Below are 11,273 nucleotides of genomic sequence, written 5' to 3' on the forward strand. Positions count from 1 at the left end.
AGGGGTAGCCAAATGGCAGCCAAATCGGATTACACTTTGTGTTGTGGCCATGGCATATGTGTCAGGGGCCGGGGGACAGCTGCCTGGGCTGGGTTAGCAGCTTTCTACGACTGTGTTTAGGAAGGGATTCTAGGGTCTGGGACCTAAAGCACAGAATGTTCTAGTCACCAGAGTGTGGGTGCAGGAGGCAGTCAGTCTATAGAACAAGTGTGAATCATGCCTGTCTCACAGGGTTACCGGGGAGATTGCGCAAAGCAACACGTGAACCTCTTCGTCAGCGCAAGACTGCTGTTCCACTGTCAGTGCCCCGGGGACAGGCGCGTGTGGGCCAGAGGAACTGCTCTTTAAGAATAAAAATCGGAATCAAGCTTACGAGTAAGAGGTTTGCGGACTCTTCTGTTTCTATGTTACCTTGGGCAATTCCCGCGCCTCTTTGTGCCTGAATTCCCACCTAAACGTGGGACCGCCCGGGGGCTCTGTGAGACAAAGCCTGCAACGGGCTTAGACTGCGCCTGGCGCGGAGGAAAGGCTCAGTGTGTTGTCATTTTCTGTTACAGGAAATGAGAGCTCATGGTGTGACAGATTCAGATTTTTGGCAAGAATTGTCTCTGTCTGTGTCTATGTCTATATCTAATCTATATCTGTATCTATATGTATATATATGTATATATGTGTATTATATATATGTATATATATCTATCTTGGTAGAATCTGGGCAAATACAGAAATAAGGAGCGAAGAAAGACCAAGTTTTAAAGTATTGGATACTGACTCATAAGTCATTATAATTCTGAAATCTTTTTATGAGAGTTTGATCTTTTTACTAAAAAATCTGACAGTGAAGTTGAGAGTCCTTGAAAAGTTGCAAGAGATAAAGGAAATGTGGATGCAATGAGACTAATAAATAATGAGCATTCTGTGTTTATATCACTCTGCTGAGTGTGGGGTTTGATCTAATTCTCACATAATCCCCATGAGAGAAGAATTAATAATTCTATTTTATGTTTAAGGAAATTGATGCTCACTGTGAACATCAAGGTCAAAAAAGCTAATATTTGGTAGAGCTTTGATTTAAATGCAAACTGATCTAATTTCTAAGCCTGAGCTCTAACAATTGTGCTATTGCAGCGCATTAGACATTGATTCCATGATGTGTCCCAGGCACTGGGAATGAAGGGGGAGGAGATGCTGATTCAGATAGTTAGAGGCTTTGGCTCTACCGCCAGTGGCAGAGAGGACACCTTCCTCAGACAGATGCCACTCGCAGCAGTGGCCATACAGGAGAGCCATTTCACTGGTCAAAAAGGAAATCATGACAAAAATTAGAAAATACTTTGAGATGAATGAAAATGAAAACACAATATACCATAACCTATGGCATGCATCTAAATCAGCGCTTCGTGGAAAATTTATAGCTATAAATACCTATGTCAATAAAAGAAGAAAGATCTCAAATCAATAATCTAACCTTCCCTATTAAGATGTTAGAACAAAAAAAGCAAAATAAAACCAAAGCAAGCAGAAGGAAAGAAGTAACGGGACTCAAGCAGAAATGTAAGAATTAGAGAAGAGAAAAAGTAGAAAACCAAACGTGGGTTCTTTGAAAAGATCACCAAAGTGACAAAACTTGAGCTAGATTGACTGAAAAAAGAGATGGAGGACTCCAGTTACTAACATCAGGAATGAAAGAGGGGGACCACTACCAACCTTGCAGAAATAAAGCATGATTATAAGGGGATACTATGAACAGTTGTACACCAACATTTTATACAACATAGATTAGATAGACGAATTCTTAGTGATACCCAAACTGCTGAAACTGATGGAAATGAATTAGTTATAAAAGAAAACTTCCCACAAAGAAAACCCAGGCCAAGATGACTTCACTTTGAAGTGGATTTTCTCAAACTTCTAAGAAAGAATTAGCACCAATCCCTCACAAATGCCCCTAAAGAGAAGAAGGGAAAGGAACGCTTTCCAACTCATTATATAAGACCGATATTACCCTGATATCAAAATTAGACAAAGATATCACAAGACAAGGAAACTGCTATCGACATCTCAGAATATAGGCACAAAAATCCTCAATAAAACACTGGCAAACTGAATCCAGTGGCCTATAAAAAAGATTATACACCAAGATCGAATGAGATTTATCCTAAGGATGCAAAGTTGGACTCATATGTGAAAACCAGTCAATGTAATGCACTGTATCAGTGCAGTAAAGGACATAGTGTTCAGTAGTGGCAGCTCTTATTAATACTATTTTCCCTGGTGCTCGATCCGATGCCTAGCCATACATTGAAATATAACAGCCGTTTTGACTCCTATGATGTGTTATTTGAACCACACCCTCTCCTAAGGATGCAGGGAAACCCCTTCAGTATGTGGCCACAAGATGGCAAAACATATTTGTCTTCTCAAATCTCCACTGTTCTGAGGATATTATGTGTGAAGAAAATTTGAAGAACTCTGTTTGGTTAGGTAAGGCTTCTTTCATTGAATGGCCAGTGGCATTCCTAGACTCCCCCCCAAAAGTCAACAACAGGGATAAATATCAGTCTTTTTATGTTTTCACACCATACAAAATTGGCACTAGGATTTTAGCCTTCAGTTCACCTCCAGCTCTGCAGGTCACTCTGCCTGAAAATATATCAAGTTCCAAGATTCCTACAAACAGAGTAAGTACTGAGGTGTTTAGAATACAGCTGAGACTGACTCAGTGTCTCCACCTCCTCTGATGACCTCAGCCAGTGAGGACATTTCCTCAGGGATATGCGGCCTGCGTGAAACCCCCTGTTGTGGTTTACGTAGCACTTAGAGTCCTTTATGTCCCAGTTCATGACACCCAAGGGCCTATAAGAGGGGTGCTTTATCACCTAATTGTCTAGACCAGGAATATAGGCTATTACTATACAGGTTTAAATGCAGGGAAAAGAATCAGTCAGGTGAAGATGTGTTGTTCATAGAGGAATTCTCCCAAATACCTGTTTCCAAGGCAAAAATCTTTAATAAACAGAGATAATTAATTCCTGGGAGGACCAAGCCTTAGATCGAAAGATAGGCCCTTTACGGTTCTCAGCATCCTTGCTGTACACTCAAGAAGTAGCTGTTTTCTTATTTTCAGAGCAGGGTAAGGGGTTGGTTATTAAAAGATAGAAACATTTGTGTCTCTTGTTCTGTAACTGTAGAGCTAGGTGCTGATGATTAGAAGTTCCCTTGGTTTCAAATTCAGCATCTCATTTTTTCCCCCCTTTGACTTGAATTTCTAAGGCATGGGAGCTCTGAAAATGCCTGGATGAACCCATTTGGATACATTTCTGCCACTTTCACATTCTCTGCTTCCTGTAATATTGTCTGGTTGGTAGGGTTTTTCAATATCCATTACACAATATGATATTTGAATAGCTGCATAGAATCGTTATTTCCTATTCCTGAGTATGTTGGACAGTCTCCCTAACGACAGAGGCAACCACGGTAAGTTAACCAGACTTGCTGGTTTTTAACCCACTTCTTACATTTCCATTTTCTATCAAGGGGTTTATAATTAAAATCACTGAAGCATTCCTTTCCGATATTTGACGGGGATCGCTTTGAGATGTTTTTGGATGCTTTGCAGAAATATTTGTTATCCTCACTGTATATGGATATATCTATGTTACCAGGAATAGGTTTGATTTCTATGGATCCCTCAGTCAATTTCTAGGCTTTCAAGTGGGCGACACCACAGCAGCGCAGCAGATTGGAGCAGGATAGGTCGCCGAGGGTTTCCTCCAGGGGTGGGCAGATGGTGAGATGGTTTGGCTAGTCAGAGACTGGCTCATGTTCATTCATTTATTTCCTTGAGATAGTGCTCCGACTTTGATAATTTACAGGGATGAAAGGGGCGAAAACCCTACCTTGTACTGACAGGAGGAGGCATGGAAAGCAGGTGAGAATAAAGAAAAACAATTTGCCGTGAAGCTGGGACAGGGTGTGTGACATTTACTGTGGTCAAGACAGGTTAGCATGGGACAGGGGGAAGGACAACGGCATTTGGAATTGGTCTCCCGAAGGGAACCTTCAGCCCTGAAACAGATCCATAAGAAGAATGCATTAAAACGTAGGATGTGTGGGGAAAGAGTGTGCCCTCCACTGTGGTTGGGAATCTATAATAAACTCCAGGCCCAGGGGCACTTTCTATTCTGACTCCATTCAAACTTTCCTGGGTCTTGTTCCAACCAGGTAAGACCTTATATCTGCCCCAATGGATTGTAGTCCCAACAATATAACTGAATTTCTGCATCCCTGAACTTAGTCCCTTTTTAGAGAGTCAAGACAGGTATTGCTAAAGATAAGAGGTGAAAGTTAATTCCCTTGGTGACCTTAGGATGTTTTTTTTTTCTTGTACACAACTTGTCTTAAAGGCATCTGAAGAAAGGCAAGGTGTGGTGGTGGGAAAAAATTACTATGTTGGGCATTAGAAGATTTGTATTCTTGTTGTTATTTGATACTAATCAATTAGCTGTATTTCCTTGGACTTCACTTCTCTGGGCTTTAGTTTCCTTATCTTTAAAGAAGATATTAGTTGATAAAATGCAAGTTTCTGAAGGATTTCTAATGTACAACAACTCTAGGGTCTTGTCCAGTGGACTGTCAAACTCATTAACATTTCATAGGTTAGCAAAAGCACTGCCACAGATTTCATATGGTCACGGGGGTGGTTAGGTACCAACCGCTGTCCAAACTCTAGAGACAGACATCCTGGATTTGAATATAGGTTCCTCTACTTTTAAAATTTTTATTTCTTTTTAATCATTATGGACTTTGGGCAAGTCATTTACTTTCTCTTAATCGCAGTTTTATTTTCTTTAAAATATAGGTAATAGTGTACCAATCTCAAACCATTGTTGTGAAGATTATTGCATGTAAAGTACTTAGTATAGGGCCTAGCACATGGCAAAGACTCCACGAAAATTAACTACCGTTGTAGGAACTACACGGTGCGAAAATAGATCTTTGCATGCTATTGAGAGGGGCAAAAAGCAGATTTATAATAAAAGTTTGCATTTCAGAATGTTTAACACATGGAAGAAGTTTGTCTGCTCAGGTCCTTGCCTTTCAGTTGCAGCCCATGGGCCCTTTTATGATGAGACCAGGGTCATTGTGCTACATCAGCACTTTCCTCCACTTCTCATTTCTTTAAAAATATGGGTATCAGGGAATTTGAGTGGTAATACGCACACTACTGGTCTTTGAACTAGGACAGAAAGAGAACTGATCCTGTGTTTGAGTTTGCCAATTAACATAGGACATCAAAGACATCAAATTTGACCAATCTGTTTCTGCGTGGTGTGGGACAGAAGGAGGCAGATGAAATTGTAAAAGTGTTTTAAAAACATATTCTAATTACTTCAGGATTTGCAATAAGCTCAAGTAATAAATGAAATCATGATGATGAATGAGTTCAGTTTGTGGTTTTCCGTCTGGGTTTGATCATGAAATCTAACCTTTGGCACACACCTTCAGGAAGTTATAAAAACATATTCGTAGTCGATTGTTGACTCTCCCAAGGGCCATCTCCTCTAGAGGACAGTTGGCAGTTGGAAGTGTACTCAACTTTCTTCTCAAGGGTTCTTGTCCATGGAAGGAGTCTCATCAGTGGGCGATCCGGAAGGGAGGCCACCGTCCTGGGGCGTGGAACTCTAAGGCTAGCTTCTCAATGCAGCGTCTGTGGGATGATCTGGAAAATGTTGCCTTTCCATATACCTCCTTACGGACCTTGTTCACGTGTAACATGGACCCTTCATGCCTCTGTGCTTTAGGAGTACCTTAAGACACAGGGAATAAAGGGATCTGAGGTCCAGCAAAAAGTGAGAGTTAATAATAACAAAATTTAGTTTTAAAGTATATCTTGAAGTTTGATTGAATGATATGTGTATTCCTCATCAAATACGTTATCTGGTTGATTATTTAGACTTGACTTATTGACTATCAGTATCAATGATTTAAGTTCCTTTTTTCTTTGTTTTTTAAAGGTAAAGCAGTCCTTCCTGGAGTTTTTATCACTCATACCACATAGATGGAGAGCAAAAGGAATGTGACTGAATTCATTTTAACAGGTCTTACCCAGAACCCCCAAATGCAGAAAGTAGTGTTTCTGTTATTTTTGGTTCTATACGTGGCAACACTGTCAGGCAACCTGCTCATTGTGGTTACCATTACCAGCAGCCAGGCTCTGAGCTCCCCCCTGTACTTCTTCCTGGCCCACCTTTCCTTGATAGATACAATCTATTCTTCTTCTTCAGCTCCTAAGATGATTGTGGACTCCCTTCACGATAGGAAGGTTATCTCTTTTAATGGTTGCATGGCTCAAGTCTATGCAGAACACATTTTTGGTGCTACTGAGATCATCCTGCTGACAGTGATGGCCTATGACCGCTATGTCGCCATTTGCAAACCTCTGCACTATTCCGCCATCATGAGCCACAGGCTGTGCACCCTCCTGCTGGGAGTGGCCTGGGCTGGAGGATTTCTCCACGCAACCGTTCAGATCCTCTTCATAGTCTGGCTGCCCTTCTGTGGCCCCAATGTCATAGATCATTTCATGTGTGACTTGTACCCTTTGCTGAAACTCGTCTGCATGGACACTCATATCCTTGGTCTCTTTGTTGCTGCCAACAGTGGGTTCATCTGCTTATTGAACTTCCTCCTTCTGATGGCGTCCTATGTGGTCATCTTGCGCTCCCTAAAGCACCACAGCTTGGAGGGGAGGGGCAAAGCCCTCTCCACCTGCGTCTCTCACATCACAGTGGTCATCTCATCCTTTGTGCCCTGCATATTTGTGTATCTGCGCCCAGTAACCACGCTGCCTGTGGATAAAGCTGTCGCTGTCTTTTATACTATGGTGGCCCCTATGTTAAATCCCTTAATCTACACACTCAGAAATGCTGAGGTAAAAAATGCTATGAGGAAGCTCTGGAGGAAAAAAGTGACTTCAGGTAAAGATTAAACAGAACCATTGATCTGTGGGTGAAGCTATGCACTCTAAGAAGAGGTTGGATAATACTTGTAGATAGTCACTGAAGCTCAGAGCTAAAGCTTGGACCGGAATCCAAACTTACTGTCTCCCATCCCACACCCTTGTCATCAGAAGTTATTGCTGCTTAATAAATAAATATTTATTACCTGGAAATTTGAAATATCTTTAGAAGGTAAAAGGTATAAATGTAGAACATTGGATTGGCGTTTATTATGTAACATTAAGATGCTGGTTTCCACTGGGATTCCAATCTTTTGGAGAAGGTGTATTTGTTGCCCACTGGGTGGGGAAATTCAATGCGTTGCCTTGGGCCAGGACTAGCTCATGGTCGCTGGACAATGACTAGTGGGCAAGAGAGGGACAGGCAAGGTGGGAGCTTCCCACTGGGGTGCTGGTGGGCTGAGGCTGGCGAGCAAGGAACTGAGGCCTGGACTGACAAGCAGGAAACAGCCCTTGGGGGTGCAGGTGGACCAAGGCTCTAGTCATTCATTGGCCACTGCTGGGTCCTGGGACGGTAGGGCCGTGAGCTGTTAGCAGCCCAAGCACGCAGCAGCAGGGCACAAGGGAGCACTGGCCTGAAGGGGACTAGGGTTCACCCAGCCATGCCCGCCAAACTGCCTCCTCACTGGCACCACCTGAGTCAGGCCTCCCTCCTTTCACACCCAAATCACTTCAGGAACCTCCTAACTGTGCCTCTGCCGGCAGCCTTGTCCCCCTCAGTCCACTTCCCGCACTGTAACTAGAGTTAGCGCTCTAAAATCAAATCTAACTGCACCACTCCCTGGCTTAAAAACCTTCCAGTGCTTTCTCCATGGTATTTAGCACTGAGCCTTAACACGATCATGAAACCCTTCTTGATCCCCTCCATTCTTATCTCTCCAACTTCATGTCTTACCAGTTTCCCTTTTACAAGCTCAGTGGCCAACATGGTGCCCAGCACCCAATGGGAGGTTCAAGAAAGAATTGCTTAATGAGAGGGTGAATTGATAACCACAGCTTATCGAGTTGGTTAGGTTTCCTGCACCCTCCTTTTCGCCTCCTGGCCGTTACGTATTCCGTCTCCTAGGTCACTGTCCTCCAACCTCATGCCTGTTCTCTCTGCTTACCAACTTCATTTCACCCACTGAGTCCTGTTTTTGTTGCCTTTTTGCCTAGAAATCTTTTCCCAACCCAGCAGGCCTGTGTAGTGTGTCCCTCCAGTGTGGTCTCATAGTGCTCTGTGCTTCCACTATTTTATTATTTATAACACTGTGTTGTAATTTCTGCTCTCTCTGTGGGGACTTTCGATGTCCCTAAGCTCTGCGAAGGCAGGAATTGCGTCTCTTTTCACTCACGGCTGAAGCCCCAGCCATTATCAACATGCCTGGTATATTTCTTGGGATCAAAAATATTTGTTGATTAATGAATGAAAGACACAAGAAATGAAAGCAATATATTTATTCTGAAATTGCTTTGTGTAGATGGAGCCACCTATTTTTAAAAACAGCTTTTAATCATAAAATATAACCAAAAGGTAAACCGATGAACAGAGAACTGTAACATAAACAGCTCATATCTATTCATAAGATAATAAAGCCTGGTGGATAGCAGGAGGAATATCAAAGTAAACTCTTGGCGTATATGCTGAGAATCGTAGTTTCAGTCTCCTTCTCAGTGAAAGCAGGAGTGAAAACAAATCGTAGTTCCCCTAAGAGGTCTCACCAGAATTCTCCTTAGAGCTGAAACATCAATGTAGGAAAGAATTCCCTAGCCTCCAATACTACTTTTTTTGCTCTTCCTTTTATTGAATTCATTTATTTTCCTTTATACTCTTATTCATTCATTCATCCATCCATTCATCCATTCATTCGTTCGTTCGTTCGTTCGTTCAGTATTTGTCATGCACCAGATGTTGTGCTACCTTGTAGAAACTATCGTTGTATAGCAGGCAAACACTTTATAGGGTATGACTGTACACTGAATAGATAGAAATTCCTGTATGACATCAAAATCTTCTTTTATTTGAATCACTGTTTCCGATGGGCTCTCAACATAAGATGAGTGATATGAGCCACACAAAATGGTCTGAAACCTGTAAGGAAATTTGGAAACATGGCGTAATCTTCATTTCTTACCCATCAGAGGTTAAATGGCCGATGCTTTCATAGCCCTAAAGTAGTTACATATTATAATGTTACAGGCAACATATGACAATCAATTGTGATACATAAAAATAAGCACAGTCATTAACTAACAATTATTAGATTTTCAGTTATAGACAATAATATATTGTCTGTGTTGTGTCCAGCACAGTCCCTGACTCAGTAAATGGTAACTACCCTCGTTACCTGATCTGTCATTATTGCCTGGCAGTTAGTAACAGTTAAGGGCGTGATCTGGGAAATGGGTTGTTTCTGGTTCCTGGCTTTCTGATACATCTCTTTTTGATTTCTTTACCTTTCTGTCAGTTTCCTTACCTGTAATGTGGTGATAATAACAGTGCCTGCCCCCTCGGATTGCTACAGAGGTTACTGGTCAGTAACAATAAACTTCATTATTTCTTTAATTTGTTATTAGATGGAAGGCCTATGAACCACATACATAATTGAAGCTGGTAAAACTAAACCTTAATTTGGGAGTATTTTTAAATATGCAAAGAGTGGTCCTAGGGTATGTTTTGCTCTCTTTTCTTGCATCCATTTCTGCTTCCCTCACTGTAGAATCTATGATTTATATAGCAATTAATTTTTTTCTTTATCCCAGAAGTATTTATTGCCGAGATCATCCAAAACATCCTTGGATCTTTACCTCAGATGAATCAGTGTTGGGCTTTAGCACATTTATTTGTCACTTGAAATAATTTCCTAATGGCATCTTTCATCTGGGAATTTCTCAAGGTATAGATTAAAGGATTCAACATGGGAGTTATGATAGTATAGAATACGGCAACTGCTTTGTCAATCGGTAAAGTAGCTGCCGGCCTCATATACACAAATATGCAGGGCACAAAAAATAAGACGACCACTGTGATGTGGGAGACACAGGTGGAGAGGGCTTTGCGCTTTGCCACTAAGCTGTGGGTCCTTAGGGAGCGCAGAATGACCACATAGGAGACCATCAGGAGGAGGAAGTTTAACAGACAGATGAACCCACTGTTGGCAGCAACGAAGAGCCCTAGGGTGTGGGTATCAGTGCAGGCGAGATTCAGCAAAGGGTTCAGGTCACACATAAAGTGATCTATGATGTTAGGGCCACAGAAGGGTAACCTGAGGACGAAGAGGATCTGTATGGCTGCGTGAAGAAAGCCTCCCACCCACACCACTCCCACGAGCAGGCCACACACCCGCCGATTCATGATGGTCGTATAGTGCAAGGGCTTGCAGATGGCCACGTATCGATCGTAAGCCATCACAGTCAACAGGATGCCCTCGGCACCTCCGAAAAAATGTTCCCCGAAGATCTGGATCATGCATCCATTGAACGGGGTGGTCTTCTTTTCATGAAGTGAATCTACGATCAGTTTGGGGGTGTTGACCGAGGAATAGCAGGTGTCAATAAAGGAGAGGTAGGCCAGGAAAAAGTACATGGGTGATCCCAGTGACGGGCTGGCATTGATGGTGACCACGGTGAGCACATTTCCTACCACGGTGATGGTGTAGACGACCAAAAACACAACAAATATGATTTTCTGCATCTTCGGGCTCTCTGTGAGCCCCAGTAGAACAAACTCTATCACACGTGTCCTGTTCTCCATGTATTTCAAGCGGCAGTTAATTACATTACCTGAAAAGAAAATTATTTTTATTCATGAAACCTTGAATTTATTAAACTTTGCATCCTAATATACAATAAATCCCTGGATTCTATGGATTTGTGAATCCTTTTGAGGTGTGTGTGTTTGTGTGTGCGTATTGGAAAGAAAGTTTTTGAGGTCTTGAAGGTACTCAGATTGCCTCCCAGGTGCAGTCTTTGTTAAGACTGCAGACACGAGGAACTTTGTAAACACATGGGCAAGACTCCATCTATATACATTAAATCATCCCAGATAAGCAAGGGTCTAACTTGAAGCAGTAGATTGTACATGTGGCAGCCATGCCTGGAAGGGAGGCAGTGGATGGGTGTAAAGTCTATAAGTGCAAAGCTTCTGGAATTTTCCTTAATCTCCAGGAGATGGGGAACCATGAAAGATTATTGAGCATGTATATGAGACAGGATGAGAGGAATGTGAAGAAGGGAGAATCTTAGATATTATTCTAGTAGAGATCTCTGTGTG

General features: G+C 42.1%; 2 protein-coding genes across 2 annotated transcripts; one reads left to right on the forward strand and one right to left on the reverse strand.

Annotated features, from left to right (window-relative positions):
- The first annotated feature begins 6,061 nt into the window (after positions 1-6,061).
- On the forward strand, positions 6,062-6,991 carry LOC107530282 (olfactory receptor 4C12). Its single transcript, XM_016203969.2, has one exon. The coding sequence runs from the start codon at positions 6,062-6,064 to the stop codon at positions 6,989-6,991; it is 930 nt and encodes a 309-aa protein (XP_016059455.2).
- Positions 6,992-9,818: 2,827 nt separating this feature from the next.
- LOC107530267 (olfactory receptor 4C46-like) lies at positions 9,819-10,766 on the reverse strand. Its single transcript, XM_016203954.2, has one exon. It carries the CDS (start codon positions 10,752-10,754, stop codon positions 9,819-9,821), a length of 936 nt encoding a protein of 311 aa, XP_016059440.2. The 5' UTR covers positions 10,755-10,766.
- Between the last annotated feature and the right edge of the window lie 507 nt (positions 10,767-11,273).

Source organism: Miniopterus natalensis, chromosome 11, assembly GCF_054644295.1.
Source record: "Miniopterus natalensis isolate mMinNat1 chromosome 11, mMinNat1.hap1, whole genome shotgun sequence".
NCBI classification, from domain to species: Eukaryota; Metazoa; Chordata; class Mammalia; order Chiroptera; family Miniopteridae; genus Miniopterus; species Miniopterus natalensis.